Source organism: Apis mellifera, linkage group LG3 (assembly GCF_003254395.2).
Source record: "Apis mellifera strain DH4 linkage group LG3, Amel_HAv3.1, whole genome shotgun sequence".
NCBI classification, from domain to species: Eukaryota; Metazoa; Arthropoda; class Insecta; order Hymenoptera; family Apidae; genus Apis; species Apis mellifera.
This window is the reverse complement of record NC_037640.1, coordinates 6,146,046-6,168,433: the sequence shown is the minus strand read 5'-3', so window position 1 is coordinate 6,168,433 and position 22,388 is coordinate 6,146,046. Positions and strand designations below refer to the sequence as shown.

At 42.5% G+C, this 22,388-nt stretch overlaps 1 protein-coding gene across 8 annotated transcripts in view; it reads right to left on the bottom strand.

Annotated features, from left to right (window-relative positions):
• LOC551170 (dumpy) overlaps window positions 1-22,388 on the bottom strand; it is a 108,250-nt gene that overhangs the window by 80,336 nt on the left and 5,526 nt on the right. For 7 of the 8 annotated variants that reach the window (XM_026439658.1, XM_026439661.1, XM_026439659.1 and 4 more), the window contains 16 exons: window positions 7,803-7,861; window positions 7,255-7,450; window positions 6,653-6,757; window positions 6,355-6,471; window positions 6,018-6,265; window positions 4,847-5,096; window positions 3,917-4,162; window positions 3,609-3,728; window positions 3,194-3,327; window positions 2,870-3,107; window positions 2,677-2,799; window positions 2,476-2,610; window positions 2,172-2,405; window positions 1,567-2,082; window positions 360-545; window positions 39-290 (listed from right to left, as the gene is read on the bottom strand). In XM_026439658.1, the coding sequence (XP_026295443.1) occupies window positions 39-290; window positions 360-545; window positions 1,567-2,082; window positions 2,172-2,405; window positions 2,476-2,610; window positions 2,677-2,799; window positions 2,870-3,107; window positions 3,194-3,327; window positions 3,609-3,728; window positions 3,917-4,162; window positions 4,847-5,096; window positions 6,018-6,265; window positions 6,355-6,471; window positions 6,653-6,757; window positions 7,255-7,450; window positions 7,803-7,861 (3,159 nt within the window). The remainder of the gene's footprint in view (window positions 1-38; window positions 291-359; window positions 546-1,566; window positions 2,083-2,171; window positions 2,406-2,475; window positions 2,611-2,676; window positions 2,800-2,869; window positions 3,108-3,193; window positions 3,328-3,608; window positions 3,729-3,916; window positions 4,163-4,846; window positions 5,097-6,017; window positions 6,266-6,354; window positions 6,472-6,652; window positions 6,758-7,254; window positions 7,451-7,802; window positions 7,862-22,388) is intronic. The other variant, XM_026439662.1, reaches the window with a different exon arrangement.

Here is a 22,388-nt window from a genome sequence, read left to right as displayed (position 1 = left end):
TTTTGTTACTTCTTTTTTCCTGAGAAGGAACTTCTTACTTTTGCAAAGGTTCGCATCGAGGGGATCGGTGTAAAACGGCGGCGGGCAAACGCATTCGCCAGGCTGCACGCATTTCTCGTTCGCCTTGCACTCGTTGTCGCTGGTGCACCTCTTCTGAGCCGGGGAGCAGAGGCCGTTGTACGGGTCACCGCCGTAACCGTGCGGGCAGACGCACTGATGCGATCCTGCAAGGTTTATGCACTCTGCCCCGTACCCGCACACTTGGTGCCCGACGATGCACTCGTTTATATCTAAATAATTTTCGGAGGAATGAATCTTCGGGGAAATTCTCTCGACGAGGAAGAATTCTCGATACGAACCTTCGCAAGAACCGTCGCTCTTGGTCGTGTACCCTTTGGGGCAAGCGCAGTAGCTGACTCCGCCAGCTATGGTGATGCACTCAGCGCCGCTCGGACACTTCTCTCCCTTGGAACAACCGGCCAACATGCATTTCCCGTTCACGATCTTGTACGGGGGCTGGCATTGGCACTCGATACTGTTGCACTCTGCGTTCGTATTATCATATTATCATCGTTTAAATACGAACTTAAATGTCGATAATTAATTTAAAACAAGTAAAACTTCTTTTCTATTGGGTTGGCAACTAAGTAATTGCGGATTTCACTCATCGATATGATCACTCATAATCGATTCGGATCGTCACAGTACAAGTCGTTCACGTGGCCTGAGATTGCAGAGAAGGTTCATGTATCACATACATGCATTGAAAACCACTTAAAACAACTTGGCTATGTTCAAAAACTCGATACATGGGTTCCTCACGAACTGAAAGAAAAGCATTTAACGCAACGCATTAACAGCTGCGATTTGCTAAAGAAACGTAATGAAAATGATCCATTTTTAAAACGACTGATAACTGGCGATGAAAAATGGGTTGTTTACAACAATATCAAGCCACGTGAACCAGCTCAAACAACATCAAAAGCTGGTATTCGTCGAAAGAAGGTTTTGTTGTCAGTTTGGTGGGATTACAAAGGAATTGTCTATTTTGAATTCTTATCACCCAACCAAACGATCAATTCTGTTGTCTACATTGAACAACTAACGAAATTAAACGATGCAGTTGAAGAAAAGCGGCCCGAATTGACAAATCGAAAAGGTGTTGTATTCCATCGTGACGATGCAAGGCCACACACATCTTTGGTCACTCGGCAAAAATTATTGGAGCTTGGGATGTTTTGCCACATCCACCATATAGTGCTTGCACCATCCGATTACTTTTTGTTTCGATCTTTACAAAACTCCTTGAATGGTAACAATTTCAATAACGATGATGATATCAAATCGTACCTGATTCAGTTTTTTGCTAATAAAAACCACAAGTTTTATGATGCTGCCTGAAAGATGGCAAAAGGTCATTGATCAAAATGGGCAACACATTACAGAATAAAGTTATTTAGTTCCAACCAAAGAAAAAATTGTCTTTGATTTTCTAAAAAAAAAATTACTTAGTTGCCAACCCAATATTTATTTCAACGGAAAGGAAGGAAGAGAAAGAGAAGTCACCTTCGCAAAGCGAGAAGGGATTGCCGTTGAATCCAGGTGGGCACTGGCACTCGTAACTTCCTGGCAAATTTTTGCAAATGGCGTTTACGCCGCAAGCAGGCTTGTCCCTGAGCTCCATGCACTCGTTGATATCCCTACACTTGCCGCTCTCGTGATCCCTGGTGTACCCCCTCTGACAAATGCAAACGCTGCTTCCAACGAACTCGTCCTTGATGCACTGTTCCCCGGCAGGGCAGGGGGTGCTCGGCCCGCAAACGTGGGGCGCCTTCGACTCCTGGCAACCACCGCTGTAAGGATCGCCCGTGGTACCGCTCGGGCACTGGCAGGAGAACGATCCCGGCTCGTTGTTGCAGATCGCCCCCTGGGGGCACGGATTGATCGCGCACTCGTCTATGTCCCTGCAACCGCCCTTCACCCCAGGCTTCCCCGTGTAACCGCTCCGGCAGAGGCACGTGGCCACGTCGTTGGACAGCATGCAGTGGGCATTCGGCCCGCACGACAAATCCTCGCACGGATCTGATCGAGAAAATTTATCAAAATGAACGAATATTTTATCTTATTTTGTATTTGCAATAATAGGAGGAGAGAAGGGGTGAGGTGCTCACGTCTGCAGTCGTTTCCAACGTTGGGCTCGGGGCACAGGCAACGCTTTTGCGGATCGCAAATGGCATTTCCAGGACAGTCGCCGTCCACCTCGCACGTCACTATGCCTACGCACTTGATGTAAGGGTCGGGATCCGGAATCGTTCCCTCTGGACACGTGCACGAGTAGGAACCCTCGGTGTTGGTGCACGTGGCCCCGTGGCCGCAAGTATCCGCCCTCGCGCACTCGTCTATATCTGTTTCAAACGGATTGAAACATCGTTCAAAGGGAATTTTTAAAAATCTTTGATTGAAATGCACGCGTACCCATGCATTGTTTGAAAGCGTTTCCCGAGAATCCTGGCCTGCACTGGCAACTGAACCCGCCCAAAGTGTTCGTGCAGATCGCATTTCTGCCGCAGCGTCCCGAAGGCCCGTTTATCGCGTCGCACTCGTTTATATCTACGATTCGAGGGATTAGATTAAAATATATCGTGGGATGATTTCGAACGTCGTCGAAACACTTACCAACGCATCCAGCCGCGATGTCGTTCGGATTGAACGTCCATCCGTCCTCGCAGATGCAGTAAGCCTCGTGGCCGTCCGCCTTGCAGTAAGCGTGATCTCCGCAAGTTACCTCGTCGCACGGTGCTACAAGAGAGAAAAAAATCACCTTGTATCTTTCTTTTTCTTCTTCTTCTTCTTCGTTCAAATTTATTACCTTTACACGGTATATGGGGCGGGGTTCCAACGAAGCCAGACTCGCATTCGCAGTGATAACTGCCCCTCGTGTTGCCGCAGATCGACGCCGGCCCGCACGGGTTCGAAAGACACTCGTCCACGTCCACGCACTCGGCTCCGACCGCTTTGAACCCGTTCTTGCAGAAGCATCGCCCCTCGATGCACTCGGCGTTGTTCACGCAATCGAAGTTCGACTTGCACAGGGTGGTCACGTCGGTCTAAAAATCGAGTTGGTAGTAGTCGAGTTGCAAACTCGAGGGGAGAATAAAATAATAAAGTTGATGAAAAGTAGAAAATCGTTTACCTGCTCGCAAGCGACCCTCGGATCTGGATTGGCAGTGTATCCCGGTGGACAGACGCAGTTGTAACCGGGATCCTTGTTCTTGCAAATCGCGTTTCTCCCGCAGGGGCTCTCCAACGCCGTGCACTCGTCGATGTCTGGGAAACAATTTCGTATTTCGAATTAACGACGATCGAAAGAAAATCGATCGATGAAGAAAAGTATACGAGCAAGATATTATCCCTTAGAGGAAGGAGAACGAGGGTAATTTTGATATTTGAAAATAGACTCGCAGAAAAAATAATCCTATACGTTAAAAAAAAAAGGTAAGGGGTTATGAATCTTTCCAAAATTCCATTTTCCCAACCCCAATGTATTAAAGAACGTATTAAAAGAATGGAGAGAGAGAAAAAAAAAAGTGTAATGTCGGTGTGCTAACCGCTGCATCCCTTAAAAGGATCCCCAGTGTAGTCCGTCTTGCAACTGCATACGAAGCTGCCGATCGTGTCGCTGCATTCAGCGTTCTCGCCGCAAGGGTTTGTCTCACATTCGTTCACGTCTGTTAATCAACAGGTGGTTAATCGTGCAACGCCCATTATTAATCTAACCTGATATTGTTACTTGAAAATTCAAAAAGCTTATTGAAAATCATTATATATATATATAATTAGGATTGTATAATTAGCGGTTAAAAAATGCTCTCTCTCCCTATTTGTTTTTCATTTAACAAGTTAGATGATGACTGACTTTCGCACAGGGTTAGTCCTTGACCGATGAAACCCTGGGGGCAGATACACTTGTACGATCCGGGCACGTTGATGCATCTCGCGTTCTCCGCGCATGCATCCGCTCGAGCGCACTCGTTCACGTCGATGCAACCGTGCGCCGGGTCCATCCGATAGCCTGCCTCACACCTGCACTCGAAACTACCCTCCGTGTTCACGCACACCGCATCCGTCCCACATGGTGCGCCCTCCTCGCACTCGTTTACATCTGTTAGTTAGATGGTTAGTCGATCTTTATATCGTTATTAAGATTCTAATAATGTTAACGCTAAGCTAACAAAAGCTCGAATAATATTAACAACGTTTAATAAACCTTAGGGCTCCAAGCGCTCGACCCTTGCCCTCTACGATCCTTTCTTTTTTTTCTTCAAAATATTTTGACCCTTGCCTTCCAAATCTTTCGCTTTCCTTTCTTTTTCTTCAAAATATTTTGACTACTTGCCCTCCAAACCTTTCGCTTTCCTTTTTTTTCTTCAAAATATTTTGATCTTTGCCCTCCAAATCTTTCGCTTTCCTTTTTTTTTCTTCAAAATATTTTGACCTTTGCTCTCCACGATTTTTCGCTTTCCTTTTTTTTCTTCAAAATATTTTGACCTTAGCCCTCCACGATCTTTCGCTTTTCATTTTTTTCTTCAAATATTTTTTACAATAAAGTTTGAATATACATCGTAATGCTTTCCTTTCTTTTTAAAATTTTCTATCATATTTTATATCGATTGAGAGTTGGTCACCGCGCTTGGAATCTTTTTAGAAACGTCGAGATTAGGTCGTTTTAATTCGCTTCGAATTCTATGTACAAAGAAACGGTATAATACATCGAGCTCCGAAAGCGGAGAGAAGAAGAAGAAGAAGAGGAGGAACGTTTCGGATAATTAGAAATCGGGTTACCCACCGTGACAGCCTATCCAAGGATCGCCGCTCATTCCTTCCGGGCAAGCGCAGCGGAAACTGCCGTCCAGGTTTGTGCACTGGGCCGAACGGCCGCAAGGAGAGCGCAGGCATTCGTCGACGTCCACGCATTCCTCCTCCGGGTTGCCGTTATAACCCTCGGGACACTCGCATTTGTGCCCGCCCGCCAAGTTGATGCACAGCGCGCCCCGCCCGCAGGCGCCCACGTAATTGCACTCGTTGATATCGATACACTGCGGAAAATCGAGATACTTGCACTCGAAAATTGAAACGCAAATTCTAAGAGATTACTCTTACAACTTTCCAAGATTTGTTTTATTCCATCGATATCTTTCGATAAGGAGAAAAGAAATTAAATTCAATTTTAATTTATATCGAGATTGCATATAAATTTTTCATACATCTTTCTTTCCGTGAAATTTTAATAGAGTCCAAGATTTGTTTTATTCCATCGATATCTTTCGATAAGGAGAAAAGAAATTAAATTCAATTTTAATTTATATCGAGGGTGCATATAAATTTTTCACACATCTTTCTTTCCGTGAAATTTTAATAGAATCCAAGATTTGTTTTATTCCATCGATATCTTTCGATAAGGAGAAAAGAAATTTAAAATTCAATTTTAATTTATATCGAGATTGCATATAAATTTTTCACACATCTTTCTTTCCGAAATTTTAATAGAGTCCAAGATTTGTTTTATTCCATCGATATCTTTCGATAAGAAGAAAAGAAATTAAATTCAATTTTAATTTATATCGAGATTGCATATAAATTTTCCATACATCTTTCTTTCCGAAATAGAGTCCAAGATTTGTTTTATTCCATCGATATCTTTCGATAAGCAAAAAAGAAATTTAAAATTCAATTTTAATTTATATCGAGGTTGCATATAAATTTTCCATACATCTTTCTTTCCGTGAAATTTTAATAGAGATTATTCTTACAACTTTCCAAGATTTGTTATCGAGGTTGCATATAAATGTTTCACACATCTTTCTTTCCGTGAAATTTTAATAGAGTCCAAGATTTGTTTTACTCGATCGATATCTTTCGATAAGGAAGGAAAAGAAATTGTCTCGTAAAGTTCAATTTACATTATGTTCTTCACAGATCTATCTTTCGAACGACGTGAATTGAATTTAAACGCTTACAGATTCGTACGGGTCTCCCGTAAAACCAGGTTGACAGGCGCAAGTGTAATTGCCCGGGATATTGTTGCACACGGTATTGTCGCCGCACGCGCCAGGTATCAGGCACTCGTTCACATCCTCGCAACGGACCTCGCCGTCGCCGAAGTAGCCCGGCTTGCATTTGCACAGGAAGTTGGACGGAAGGTTGCAACACTCGGCGTTCTCCACGCATCTCGCGGCGAATGCCGGGTTATCGCACTCGTTGATGTCTGCCGACCAACAGAAAGGAATATAAAAGCATCCGGGATACAAGAATGTACGTGTCGACTGCGAAAGAGAGGAAGAATAACACGCGTACCTTCACAGTGGAAACCGTCCCCTTGGTAGCCGGGGAAACAGGAACATTGGAAGCTACCAAGAGTGTTGGTGCAATGCGCGAATATATCACAGGGCCGGTATTTGCACTCGTTCTCGTCTGAAACGTTCGTTTCCATTAAAATACTTACCAAGTACTTTGTAGTACTTGAATGAAATCAATGGATAAATATCTAGTTCTTATCGAATACTATGTACTTTTTAATCCATCTATTTTTCTTCTCCACTCAAGAACTTCTTTCTTGAATAAAGGAAGAACGAGTTTCGAGAAATTCGCTTACCTGGTACCTGACAATTGCAACCACCGAAACCGTCGTTGCAGTGGCACACGGAGCCAAGGCACACGCCGTTCAGACACCTGGTCCCATCCTCCTTCGTGCAATCGTCTGCTCGAAAGAAAAGAGAAAGGGTGAGAGAAGGAAAGGAAAAAAAAAATCAAATTAATCGACACTTCGGCGAGCACTTAGTCATCTCGTTCGCGGTTGAAAAAGCATCGTGGTAAAAATCGCCGATTACGATGAGTAATTCGTTCCCCTTCCCGGCTTACGTAACGCGTAACATCATCCCGACTCGATCTCGGCCTCTAACGCGGCGCGCATAATGATAAAAATCAATGTCGTCGCCGATTAATCGGCGGAGAAACGCGAGTTGTTCGCCAGCTCTCCTCCGCGTAATTGCCGTGACGAGGCGGCGACGGCACTTGCGGTTTTACCGGTGAGGATCGGTGAAGCTTGGCGGGCGTGATCGAGCAAGAGGACGAAGGGAGAAGGGAGGGGTAACGGTAGCGGAAGAGTTTCCATTCTTTTCTTCTTATTCGAAAGAGGGAATAAAGGAAAGGGATTCTTTCCTCCGCCAATTTCCGCGAAAGACGAAGTCGGTTTACCTGTACACTTCAATCTGTCGCGTTGCTCGTCCGTGCCCTGGTAACAATCCACGTGGTTGTCGCACAGTTTGGACAGTTCGAGGAGCTGCAGCACTTCCGTCGACTCGTTCACCTGGCACCCGAAGTAACCGTCCTCCAGGTTCAGGAAGAACACCTCTCTTCTTAGCCCGTGGCCGAGCCCTCTCAGAGATTCGATCTGATGGATTTTTCTTTTTTATTTACTTTGTTTTATCCTAGTTGGTTAGTTTCTATTCTATTTTATTCTTAGTTAGTTGGTGGAAGAATGTTGAGTTAGTTCGAGAGTTTTGTTTGAAAGAAGGAAGGGGAAAAGAAAAAGAGAGGACGTGGTTATAACGCTTCGAAAAAATTTGAATTACGCGCAATGCAATGTGTCGATTATGGAAAAAAAAAAAGAAAAGAAACAAGGCAACGCGTTAAACGTTTTCATAAAAGCTATTAAAAAGATAATAAAGTGAGAAATTAATTAAAATTCCATGGAGAATGATTAGTTTTAATTAAGAATATTTTATATAATCGGTCCCACTTACCGGACACAGGAGCAGAAGGAATGTCCACGCCACAAACGGCCAAAGATGTTTCATCTTGGCTGAAAAATGAAATCGGGAAATCAGTCTCAGGCCGACACCTGTCAACGAGGTAATTTTTCAACACCTTGTGCGGCACACACAATGGAATTCGATCATCGATCAGGTCAAACACGCCCGCATGCTTTTTCAACCATTTCCTGGATTACGTTCGTTCAATTACATCATCCTCCGACGCACGACGAGGATGAAGTACAATTTTTTCCACTTCGAAATTTTTCAAAGGAGAGGACGAAAAATTTCCATGCTTTTTTCCTTTCCTTTCCTTTCCTTTTTTTTCTCTTACTTAAAAATTCAAGTGGAACGGAAAGAAACCACCCGATCACTGTTCTCACCGAGGGAACACGAGGGAACCGATACACGGAACACCTGTTCCCAGCCGTGTGCGTGCGTCGGCATTCGCGACCCCCTCACCGAATAAACCCGAACCTAACTGTATCAACTTACGTTAGCCCTGGCTCTGACAACCTAATTTCCTGGTTACGTGGTGTTTTGAAATTTAAGAAGCCGTTCCTGAGCTGAGTCGAGTACGAGGATAACTTGGAGCAACCCGTTATGCAATGCGCGACGACGAAACGAAAAGAACCAAGGAATAAGTAAAACATAACTAAAAACATCTTTTCTTCTCTCTTTCGCCAGGGTTAATAAGAAATATAAAGCTATATAAAAATAAAAAATAAAAGCTATATAAATATAAAGCTAAATATAAAATATAAAGAAGGAATAATTGGAATATATGCTTTTCTTCTTTTTCTTTTTACATTTCGTAAAAGGAAGAGGATATTTTTACGCGGTTACAGTGCCTCCAGTTTCAAACGATTCGAACTATAATACAATGGAAGATCCTATCGTTGTTATAGAGAATCGTTTTAAATTCCGCTCACGAGGAAATTATACAATACGTCAATTGTCTAATATGGTAAAGAAGTTTAACGTGATTGATTAGTGCGTATATATGCAATATGAAGCGCGGAGTAAGTAATTTCGGGTTAATTGGTTTCCTTCGTGACTGAAGATCATCAGGTTTCGGCTGATTATAGACATGCAAAGGAAATTTAACCTCCCTTCGAGCATTCGCCTTTAAGCCGCGAAGGACGAAATTTAAACCATTAAACAACCTTTCAATTCAGGATCATTATCCTTGGATATATAAGATAATTAAGATAGTTTTATAAGACAATAAAGATTTTACATTGTGCGAGATTTTTCAGGCAAAACTGAATATTTAAGAACGATTCAGAAATCTTGGAAATATTTCCAAAACGGCAACAAACGTTTCAAAAATCTCTCGTTTATTCCAATAAATATTTCAGAAATCTTCGAAATCCCTTCGTCGATCGTTTCCAAAGCGATAAAGATTTCAAAAAAATCTCTTCCTCGAAAAGAAAGATTTCAAGAGAGTTTCAGAAAACTCTCCTTTCTCGATGACCGGCCGAGGCGGTAATAAAGATTTGATTGCGGTGCAAGCCTGACCGGAAGCGGAGTTTTCAGGGGACTGCGCGGTGCACGCGATTCGCGGAAGACGTCCTTTACGTGCGGCTCGGCTTATGGCGAACGGGCTTAGAGCGGACGCATCGTACGCGAGCGCACTGCTCGCCACGTCGCACAATAAGTCAGGGCTGGCGATCAACCGCGCGGCGAAATGTTAACGACTGTACGTGCAGGGAGAAGGATTCACCACGAGGGGATGTGAGGAGGTGGGAAAGGAACCGCCGAGAGAGAGAGAGAGAGAGAGAGTCGTCGTGGAACGTCTCGAGCGAAAAAGAGAGGGACAATTAGGGGAACGAGAAGGAGGAACGCAGAAGGATGATGACCAGGAAAAACGAGCAGCAGAAGGAAACCGAGTGGCGGGAAAAAGGAGGAAGAGCGTGGAGGGAAAACGTTCGAGGAAGAACGAGTTGGTGAGAGAGAGAGAGAGAGGATGGTGATCACGAGGGGGACAAGAACGAAGGAACTAGCGAAGGGAATAAAGAAGAAAGAGAGAGGAGATGGCCATTTGATTCCTCGTCCTGCGAGTTTTTTTTTCTTCCAACGATTTAGTCTTGATCTCGGTAATGATTCACCGTGAATCGCATGAACTAGAAAGATTTCGTGAAAAAGGTGCGCAAGTCGAAGAATCATGCTTATTTTCAATCCTGCTGCTTCTTAGTCCTTTTTTTAAAATAACTATAAATACGAATGAAAGGAAGGGACTCGATTTTTCTTTTTCGATGGCTCGATAAAAATGTTTTAAAAACACCCGAACTTGTAAATACGAGACTCTATTACAAACGATTAAAAGATTATCGAGACGTTATTGCAATAACAGTAATTAAAAAACTTTCGTTTCCTTCCATTTAAATTCCTCTCGTAAAAGCGTATATATAGAGAGAGGGATTTGTAGTATATCGATACGCGTCAACAACGTGTATAGAAAACGGAGGAAAAACGCGTTCTAACGGGAGGGAGCTTTGACTACGCGCACCTGTAACTCTCCCGCGCCTTTTCGCTTGCACCTACCTACACAAGTGTCTCGCCTTTAACTCGAACCGACTGGCTCGGTTTAACAACAGCTGCTGCACTTGTCTCCGTGACGCTTAATTTTCGTCACGGAAATTGGCCACCCTTCTTTTCGACTACGAATTGTAGATGCTTCCGCAATTTTCTTTCCACGAACCGTTCGCGGAAGCGGAATGCAAACAGCGTGATGTAATAAAACGAATGCATATACATACATTCACTACATTTATTCTACAATTTAATTCGAATAAGATAACCAATTACTACTCCACTTAATTATTTAATTTATGTTTCTTTCAAGTACGTAATGCAATTCATATTGAAATCGGGATAACAATTTCGATTAAGGTTGCAATCATTTCTCTGTTGGTCGGATCATGCATCACTCTCACTTTATGCAAATAGATCCGTGCACACAAGTTTGTCGCGACGCTTGGTGAAATGTGTTACCGTGTCAATGATGATACGACGCGGTAGGCAGGCAGAAGGAAACGATGACAAAACCTATCAATTAATCGGCGGCGCGGCATACACACGCGACGACAAGCTTTTGCACGCGCTTGTGCGCCTCTCGATAATACCCACGCACGTGCGTTGCGACATTGAGGAGAGAAGGAAGAACGAGTTGATGGAACAGAGGATTCGAACAAGTCTTCTTTTTCCTTTTCTTCCTCGCAACGACCCACTTCCAATTTCCAACGTGCTTGAATAAACGAAGAAACCTCGAAATTCTTTTTCATTTGCATATAATCGTGATCCGAGCAAATTGATTCAAGCCTTAGATCCCTCTCGATGATTCAATAAATTGATTTAATTATCGTGCGTCGAATCTTGCGAATGATCTTTGCGATGAATTCTTTTTTTATTTTTTTCCATATCGCCCACGTTTCGTTCCCATTTCGCTGCCAAGCCGAGTCGTGAAAGTGTTTAGATACGACACAATACGTGTGTGTAGCGTCCCAGTCCCAGACAGCCTGCGCTATTCTTTTCCTTTTTATATCTCTTTTTCCCGTATATGCGGAGATCGATCTATGCCTCGTTAAAGAGAAATTTCTTTTAATCCCGTAGTACAGAAGTTATAAGAACGTGTCTCATTTTAACGAATTTTTTTTCTTCTTCTTCTTCTTCTTCTTCTTTTATTTTTTTTTTATTTTTTTCTTTTTTTTTTATTACACGCAAGTTTATTATATGCTCGGTTAATAATAGCCTTCGACTGTGAAATGAATAATTCATCGAGATTAAAATATAAATTAGCTTCCCGTCTATTTAAAAACATGAACATTTTCTAGGCAGTGGTAAGTAAGTACGTACTTTTGAGAAATACTTTGTGCGTAAATAGAAATACTTTAAAATTTTATCGATTTTATAACTAACGATTATATTTATCCAATTGAGATTCCAATGAAGCTCAAGATTCAATATTATTTTTATTCGTTCGTTTATTTTATTATTATTATTATTATTATTATTGTTATTATTTGTCGAAGCGTGAGCGAGAAATGAATATTTATCGATCGGTGTGCCATTTAATGGTGAAAAAGTGACACACAGCGGCTCTCTCTCGCCTTGGTCACGCGTATTTGTTGCAAAATCGATTCGATCGGTCCGCGTGTGGAAAGAAGAAATGCAAGCGAAATCTTGCCGGCCGACACCGATTCGAAACGAGGTAACGGTGAACCGTGAAAAGAGATGTTTCGAGTGTCGAGAATCCTAGAATTCGCCGGATTGGACGGATATCGTTGAATGAAACTCGTTACTCGATTAAATTCAATCAAATCTTTCCATCCCGCGGAAGAGAATTCTTCAAATTTTTTTTTTTCATTAATTCATCGAATCAAATTCCAATAATTGCATGAAATTATATTATCAAATATATCATATTTGGATTAATTAGTATTACGAATTTTAAATATTTTTTTTTTAATCGCAATTATATATCAATAAATATCTCATAACGATCCATTAATAAATTAATAATCTTTAATGAATAATTAATCTAATAATTTCAACTTTGCTCGGATAGAATTAAATCAAAGAATTTGTATAAACAGATACTTCTCTCTTTACGTCTCTTAATTCTCTTAAGGTTCTCTTAACGATAAATAATCATTAACCGATTAAAATAACCCTGATTTCTGTTTAAATTCGAAAAACGTACAATCACGGAGATAATTCGGTGTAATAATTGCCGGTTTCACGGAATTATTTCCCTTCCTTGTATTATCGACCGTTAATTAACATTTCTCGAACGGGGGAATCATCACGGGTCAATATCCTTTGGACGAACTTGCTGATCGATTACGATCCATTAACAGCATTTTCTCTCCTCGAGTCTTTCTTCGAATCGATCGAAAGCTATTAAAAATATCGTTGTCGAATTCAATCTCGAGATCCATCACCACAATTCTTCTTATTCGACAATGAAATTTCAAAATTTTATAAACACATTTTAAATAGAGAGAGAGACATCATTTATTCTCCATTTCTAAGATATTCCAAGCATTGCACAATTTATCATTATTTCACTCAATTATTCCAGATTCACTCGTTATTTTCTTTTGGAAATTATCCCATCATCTCGAATATATCTAAAAATTAATCATTCCGTGTAATTACTTCCTCGTCTCGCTATTCTTCTCCTCCCGTCTTTCGATGCATAAAAAATACGTCCAAGCCTGACGTTCAACCGTCACGTATTTCTCTCTCTTTTTTCTGCAAACGAATCATCGATCATCGACGAAGATATTTTCTATTTTGAGAGGAGGAGGAGGAGGAGGAGGAAGAGCGGCGAGGGAGAGACGTCTAACCAACTCATCGAGGGCCGCGGCGAGTTGCACCGCGTTAGGAAATTCCTATTCCGAGCACGATCCTGGCCATCCATCGTGCTCGCCTGTGGCAACATCCGGCATGAATCAACAAGGTATAAAAGTGCGGCGGGCGATTCGGGCCTAAAACTTACGCCCACCGCTCGTGGACGAGAGAGCGGTCGGACGAGAGGCGAGACAGAATTATTCCAAGTGAAAGTTCGTTCCCGGCTCGTTTCGAGCAAAGAAACTGGCGTAACGCGCCGGCCCTCCCATTCTCGTACGGAACATTCAAGATTCCCAAATATTTTTACACTCCTGACCCCTCCTGACCCTCCCGGCTACCGAAAACCGTTCTCCACCTCTCCACGCCGCCTAACGAGCCTTCGTTGTAAACGACTAATTACGACTGATTTATTGATCAATTTAACAATCCGATATCTTTTTCTTCCTTCAAAAATCGTCGTTGAATAAGGAATAATAATCGATGAATTTGCTCTTTGGAAAAAAAAAGATTAAATTTAATAAATTTAATAAAAATTCGATATCTTTTTCCCTTTCTAAGTCGACAACCGTGCGTGCTTTCTCCTCCCTCTTAAATTTCCTCGCCGTATTTTTGCAACACCTTTTTCGCCGCAAATTATAGCTTCGCGCGAAGGAAGCGTCCTCCGATCAATCGCCGATATTCTCTTCCTCCTTCTTTTTTCTTTTTTGTTCTCCACGCGAGGAGGAGGTGAGCGCGTTCATTCGTATGCGAGCGAGGACTCAGGAAGTGGCAGGCAGAGGCAACGAACGATTCTGTCCAGCAGCCGGGGAGACGGCCAGGCATCGTAAGTACGAGGAACGCGTCCGTTTTCGTCATCATCCGCGAAACCCCGACACCGGAACGACGGAAAACGGGCTGAAACTCGCGCGGCCATTGTTCAGACGCGCGGCTTGCGTCATCAGGGAATGCTAATGAAACGTTTATCTCTTTGTTGCTCGCCGGGGAATTAAATCGCCATCAGCAACCTTGAGTCCCGTGGAAAATCGCGTGCAATTATCGTGTAATTTTTTTTTCTTCTTTTTTTTTTTTGGCATTGCTAGTTAAGAGAAACTTTTTTTCGTTGCTTCGACTTCGTTTCGGGTTCTGGAGGAGTAACGTTCCATTGTTCCAATACGTATTTTCCCTCGTATATATTATTCATACGATTTTTAATGATAAGAGGCAATAAATAATATTAATTTTCATTCCTCGAGGCGAAGAAATTTTACAACTGCCGGTAAATTTTTCTAAGAAATACTTGCAATACTTGAATAATAAACAAATTTTTCCTTATTACTTTAGGCGAGGACAGAAGCAGTTTGCAGAAACGAGCAATCATCGAACGAAGGAAAAACTTGAACGTTTAAGTGAGAAAAAGTATAAGGAAAACGTGGAATCTTTCCAACAGCGAGTAAATATATACAATAATTGTAATAAAATAACGAAACAACGGATCAAAATACGGAAAAGTATTGCTCGAAATAGGAAGGGAAAGAAAATTTCAACGCAACTTTACTCTCGCCACGTCACAGCCCGGTAATAACGGGTGAATATAAATAAAGGTTGGCTCGCGGAGCGTGGATTCGCGGCGCGTTCCCAATACCGTTACGTTTTTCCACGGATTTCGCGGTGGATTACGATCAGTGCAAGAGACACCGAGCCTCGTAAACCTGGCGGGGTTAGTCTAACAGTAAAAAGATTGCTCGTAACTCGAGCATCTTTCGAGTTCGATACCAGCGTCGAACAAGCGCCGCGTGTCCGGCTCGAAATTCTTCACGGTGCGTTCAACCCGCCTTCGACAATCACGAATGATTCTCGTCGTATAAATAAATCAATAGATTACGTCATCGAGAGAGGATCAGATACAGAAACAGAGAGAATGCGTCGGAGGAGCATTTACCATTTTTGGCGGGGGACGATGGAATCGATAAGAATCAATAAGAGAGAAAAGGGAGCCAAGGTTTCCTATCTGTGGCCTCGGCGAGGAAACGAGTCATCTAGTTTAGCGATCGTCTTCTAGGATCTTTAATTAATATACGTGGAGGAATTTCTATGGAAAGAGAGTAATTTCGTAAATTCTTTCTCTTCTTCAGATAATGAAAAGATTGTTTATAGTAGGTGTTAAAAAAGAATAATCGAATAAAAACGATCGTTAAGGTTTAACAATTTGTGTGATAATTAGATGAAGGTTTCAGGATGAAGATTTCACGGTGCGGCTAATAACGCATCCCATAACGTTACAACTCGATGCGATGTTAATTCACGAACAGAGGATAGACACTTCACACTCTGATTCCCCTCATAGTAAGATCTATATCTTGTCGGATGGAGATAAGCAGTAATTTCCTCGATCAAACTCGGCTCGCCGACCGTATTGTTTAATAGTGAAATATCAACTCAACGATTCAAATTCGATGGAGAAGCTGTTTCGTCCATCGAACGAAACTCTCAGCGCGTGTTATCCAACGACGAAGGCATCCACCGACGCGTAATCCCTCGAGCTTATCAAGTATAAAAGCCGTTTAACGATAACTAGTTGTGGAACGGTAATTACCGAAGCGGCGTAAAATATCAATTATCAGAGTCGTAAGCGATTTTAACTATCCCCGCGATAAAAATTTTCCGTCCACGGAGATGGAGATGTCATGGCTGACCGTCGGATTATATCGTAAAAGCGATTATTCTCCCTCTAATCTTCACCTTACGGTTTACCTTAATCAACAACGTCCAACGCTCGTCGCCTCGTACCACAATTAACGCATCGAGTATTAACGATTTCCTCGCGTGAATCCTGCGAATTTTTTTTCCCACGAGAGTGTATCCCGCTTAACGGTAAGACGTTCTGCTTCTTCGATCCGTGAGAATATATCCTTGGCTGCGAGAAAAAAAAAAAAAATAAGACTCCTCGGCAAGAAACAACGGTCGATCCGATATCCGTGCAGCTTCCATTTCATTTCTCCGATCGTTTCTTCTTATTTCTCTCGATCCACGAGAATTTTCGTAACTTCGTATTATATTCGAGAGAGAGAGAGAATATTTCCACGAGCGCGGTGATCACGCAATAACTTAACGGATGTTTTCCCTAAATATGGGAAGACTGGTGACACGCGGCGCGGTTGTAATCGAGCCGAGCCGAGAGCTGCCATCTGATGCAAGCATTGAACTCTCCGGCCGCTTAAGGCGCACGCCACGCAAACGTGTCGATGATTGTTAACACGTTCAACGGCTTCGATAACGCTGAGAATCGTTTCCTTTCCTTCGAGAACGAAATTTTATTCTCTATTTTATCATCTTAATACGCGTGCGTTTTTTCCTTGATTTCGCAAACTTTCTCGATCGTTTCCAAGAACGAAAGATGAAAAGATCGCTTCGAGGGCAAATATTGTCGAACGGCAAATATTATTATTCCAAGAATATATCCTCCTCGAATAGACGAGTGTCCCCTGTCCACGATAATTAATATTGGCAGAAGAGGACGCGTTGCTCACTCGGCAAAGAGACGAGGACGAGACGCAGAATTGCGAAATAATAACCTCGTATCGATGGACCGTTTAAGGATGCGTACAAATTCGCGGAGAAGCAGCGTTATTATCGGTTTCGACTATATATATATATGTATGTATGTATATATATACATGCTCGTACGGCTGGATGACTACTGCAAAACGGTAAAATTACTGCAATTTTCCTGATCGCCGTCTAACACGTGTTGCCGATTGTTAACCGGACAAATTGATCGTTGCGAAAATTCACCGTTCTAACGTTTCTCGCGCCGCTGGCTATTTTTTCACTGTAAAACTGCGCCTCGTCGAAACGGGAAACAGATTACCGGATAAATGAGAATTATCCGCTGGCTATCTTCCGATCGATTCGAACGAGCTTTTAATATACGATATGCGCTCTCCAAGATTGAGATATCCTTCGATTCTTCAAATTTTCGCGCAAGATTTATTCGATGAATCCATTTTTCCATCGAATCTCCATTAATTTCTTTCATCGTAGAATGATTTATCAAACTTTTAGGAATATTTGAAATAAAGTGACGAGATTTTCCAATTATATCATATCGAAACTAGGCTCTAAATCTTATCGATGAAAAATAAAATGACAAACCGTTAAAACTCATTACATCCCATAAACAAGTTCAAGTAGTACACGTAGTACACGAACCTTTTTTTTTTTTTTACCCGTGTTCACCGTGCTAAATCACCTATCCCCACTTGTCACGAGACACCCCGTAGCCGCACGAGATCTTTATTGCCCTGTTAGACTCGTTTCTCACACCCTAACATTACCATATTCCAGGCTCGCACAATCGCACGAGCCCGTCCCAATCATCTTAACAATCATAAACTCTATCCTTTTAACACGTATCATTTGTCCGTTCCCCGCCATTTTAGAATTGTCTCTCCGGATGAGAACGAGATCGAGATCGATGCGGAAGGTTGGCTCTTTCGATCGAGAAATGAAACGAGCCTGGTTCACATTCGATGAAATAATAAAATCATCCTCGCGTAATGACCCTGATGAACGTCGGTGCACGCGTGCAAAGTACGTGAGCTCGCGTAACGGAACCATGGAAGAGGCATGAAAAGTAATTTACGCCGTGACCTCTGACATTGCCATCTCGAAGCTCGAATAATTGCATCGTAACCGTTAAAGGGTGGAAGGTCGATTCTGCATGGTCGTCGACGATCGTGAACGTGCCGGACGACGTTCGAAGAATTATTATTAAGTAAGAAATTGTGGAGCGGAGCAGTTAGTCACCCTCCCTTCCTCTTCTTCCTCCCCATCGCATTCATCATTCATCGCTGCTTATTCGAAACAATCAATCGAGGTATAAACAAGCGGGTTGATGATGATCGTAGGATACGAACGGTGCCGGGACAATCCGTGACAATGATTGAAGCTTCTGGTAACGTCTTCCGGCAACCGGCCGATCCGAGGAATTTTATTAGACGAGGAGGGATCGGGTTGTTGCATTGGAAACCTCGTTATTCTCTCTTCCTTTTTCCTTTCTTTCTTTTTCTTTTCTCCGCGATGATGTTGAGCGATGATCGCCGGCGAAGGAAGAAGGAAATTGAAATCGTATTTATTATTCATTACGTTATTTTTATCGAGGTGAGCACGCTTGTACTTGTACACAATCGATTTCTCTCCGCCGCGAATATTTAACCTTTGAGTTAAACTTATATTCGAGATCGTTTGTTCGAGAAGACCTTCGATTCTTTTTCCTTTTTTCAGAGTTAAATTAGAAAAAGAATCGAAGGAGTATATATACATGTACGTGTATAATTAAAAACTTGTCGATGCATCTTGACAAATCATCGAGATACAACTCGATGTATGCAAATCGAGTAACAGATAGATCGGGATAAATAATAAAGAGAGAGAGAGAGAGAGAGAGATATTCAAGAAGATATAAAATCCTTAAGATTTTCATCCAAGGATGATGAAAAGAGTACAATGAGAAAATTGACACGGGGATTTAATTAAGTATTATCTTATTGCTCGTGTTGCCAACGCGCATGCGATTCTCCGCTAACGAGATCGTCGAAAAGGAAAAAAAGGAGGAGGATTCGAACGTGTCGAACGGTGAGCCGTTCGTGTCCCCGTTTCGCGTTACACCTTTCGCGTTTGCGCTATCAATATAATTTACGTAATACACGTCCTCCACGACGTGTTTCTTTCTTTACACACTTGGTTCGTAATTTCATTACAACCGTTACAAATCGATTCGCGCTTCGAGTGGGCGATCGATCCCGTAACTCTTTCTTCTTTCTCCTCTTTCTTCCTTCCTTTCTTTCTGTCTCCTCCTCCGCCGCTCATTTGCAAGTCGGCGAGCTTTCGAACATAACTCTCTGCCGAGAATTCGTAAACGAGACGTTCTTTCTTTTTTTTTATTTTACAGTTAGAGTTAGCTAGAAATTAGAAATCTGCTGTCTGGAAACCTATTATTTGCATGCAAATTGGGCGCATACGTTTGAACGAACGATTGAAACAGACATTTTTCTTCTTCTTTTTTTTTCACCGCAATTAAAAGAACCGTATCTCGAGAGCCGATAAAAACTCGTATTCATTCAACTCGGACGAGCAAATTGCCGAGAGATCGAGTGGAGAATTGCCGATCACGTTCGTAATAATTTCTTGGGCGAGTAAGTTGAATCTAATGCGCGAACGGGGAGGAATAATAAGGATCGCGATAATCCAGATCGACGAGTCCGCGCGAAAGAAACGCGACAAACTAGTTTTCAGAGACCCGCTGAGAAAAGGAAAAGTGACGGTTGCTAGCCAGTCCTAGCTGATATCGTCCGTTTGATCATTGCCGGGAATCTTTCTCGTTATTCGGCCGTGATAAGGGAAGGAGAAGTAGGAAGAGGGGCTCGAGGAATCGGTATGATTAAATTTACTCGGTCCATTAACTTGGCCGTATATCGTTCCCCTTTACAGGTGTTGCGCGATTACCAACCACTTTGCTCGAAGCTACGCCCGATGATATCTCGCGAAAGCCAATAACCGTGACATCCTGACCCGGGAGAAAGGAATGGAATAATAAAATAATATCCTAGCTTAGATTAAAATCAGACTTCCCTGTCCATTTCATAAAAAGGATGAAAAAGATGAATCGTATATTGGTCGAGTAAAAATTGATTTATTCGAGGGTTGCCCAACACCGCGGGAGACGCTCGATCGTTGAAAGAAAGGTGTGTGCATACTAAAAAGTGGTTCTAGAAAATATCTCTCTGGGAGCAAAAGAAAAAATTCGAAGAAAGAAGCAACGTTTCGAATCGAAGATTAAATAAAAAAAAATCGACGATTTTTCCTATGCATTCCCGGAGGAAAAATTTCTCTGGGACGAAAAAAAGTAAATGGGAGAGGGAAATGTCGAGCGACGTAATAGCCGTGATTCCGAGAGACAAAGGAAACCGTGTACACACACTACACGCCCGGTTAAAAGGAGCGACCTCCTTGAGAACGGTCCTTGACTCGTAGAGACCGACGAGATAAGAAGAAGAAGAAGAAGGAGAAGGAGGAGGAGTAGTTGTAGAAGTAGAAGAAGAAGAGCAAGAAGGAGGGGAAGAAGGTAGGAAAGATGAGCACGGAAAGGAAGGAGGAGGAAGAAGTGGATAGAAGAAGAAGAACAAGAAGAAGAAGGGAGAGATCCGAGTAATGGCGCCTACACGCGGTGGCCGCGAAAGGTCGAAGAGAATATTTTGCTTCCGAGGAGGAAAGAAGACGACTCGAGACTGACAAAGAGTGTAAAGAGAAAGGGAGAAAGGTGGACGTAGGAGAAAATGAGAACGGCGAAGAAAATGCAGAAGCATGTGTGCCATAGTTTCTCTTCTTCTTCTCTCACGGGCTTTTCTTCTCGGTTAATTAAACGGTCGAGAGAAATTGCGCGTATTTCTACGTAGCTGCGCGCTACGTGCCGTGTAATCCTTTAGATTAAAAGAGATGCGTTATGAATGATCAACGATCGTTTCTCACAATTGGTCGCAAAATTTTACTCTCTTAAAGATTCATCTTAAAGATTTATAAAGGAAACGAGAGGATTCCTCTCATTCCGATACGAATACCTTTCAAACTTATTTCAAATTTATAGAGAGGCCAAGTTTAGATTTGCATATTGTTAAAATTAGAAAGAAGATAATCCTAATTTCTCATCCTCGTGTATTCATTTGGAAATTGGCCATTTATAAATTTCTCACGGGAGGATATTCGCGAGGTGTCCGAGGAAGGTGCCATAAATTGCAAGGTGAATCGTTTGAGAATTAACGATTCGATCCGCAGGATGCAATCTAACGTACGACGCCTCTCTCTCTCTCTCTCTCTCTCTCTCTCCTCCCCCATGAAACGATACCTGCGGGCGTTCGAGGCAGAAAGTCCCGAAGATGTACTCATTTCGTGGTCAACAGAAAAATGGCAAAGAGAGAGAGAGAGAGAGAAAAATCTCGATCCGACAACACACACGCACACTCGTGCATGCACACGTACACAAATTCACACCGGCGAACAACACGAGCTTGTAACGTTCGTCTCAGGACTGGCCATAACGGATACACCGCACACTCTCTTTTCCTTTCTCTCTCGTAGACAAGCTCCGATGAAGAAAAAAAGGGAGAAGGAACGAGTGGCGTCTCAGAAACGAACGATGCCTATAATCGGCAATGGACGACCGCACCTCGCCACTTTCGCGTTGCTTGACGTGGATACCGGTCTAACCGATCGACCGGTTAATCATCGTCGTTTCAACCGTGCTCTTCTATCGCATGCCTCCCTATATTTATTATACGGTAGCCGGATTTCGGTGTAGCCCGGGCTCCCCGCCATTTAATTAATCCAAATGAACGTCTTTATACGATTGATCGATACTTGAGCTGTAACGTGATTTCGTCTTTTTATTTCACCAATTTTGTTCCGATACAAAGAAACAAGAAATTGAAATTTATTTCTCTTTTTTTAAGCTCTCAACACATTCCTTCTTCCAGAAGATGGCGATTTGGATCATGATTTAATTTCCAATCCCAAGGAATTATGTCAGTTTCCAATGAGCAAGTTTTTGTAAAAATTCTCAATATTTCCAATATTTGTACAATTTCGATTATCTTCGATGATTTCGTTTCAGCAACGCAGAGAGACGAGATTGAAATTAACTCAGAGATGGGTGCATTAATTTTTCTCCGCTGTGGGAAAAATTGATTTCGCCGCGGAAGACGGGGCGGCAGATCGTTGCAACCGGCGATCTCGAACGCATTCGCGATAGAGAAGCGTAGTAAAGATGCAATTGGGCCGAGGAAACTGGCCGGCGGGGTGCATAATTGAATGAAGCCCATGCTAAATATTACTCGCGAAACTCATAAATACGCAGAGATTATAGTGGAGGGCCCCAACGTTTTCATGACTTTTCTCATCTTCGAAACGCGCGGGATGGCAAAAAAAGGCATCTCCTCCCCAAGCGTTGCCGTTTCACCTCATTACGTCCCGGCCAAGGAGCTTCATTTTTCCTTTTTTTTTCCCTTCCACGCGCGCCCATGAAAGTCTACGATTGAATTAAATGTTTCGTTCGTTTGGAAGAGCAAAAAAAAGGAAAAAATATTAATATACCTGAAACGACCTTAACTTGCGCACAGTGGAATGCAGTTCGAACAATCGCAGTGGAACCGAGTTGAACAGTTTTGGTTTTCGTGGTCGTGGCTTGGC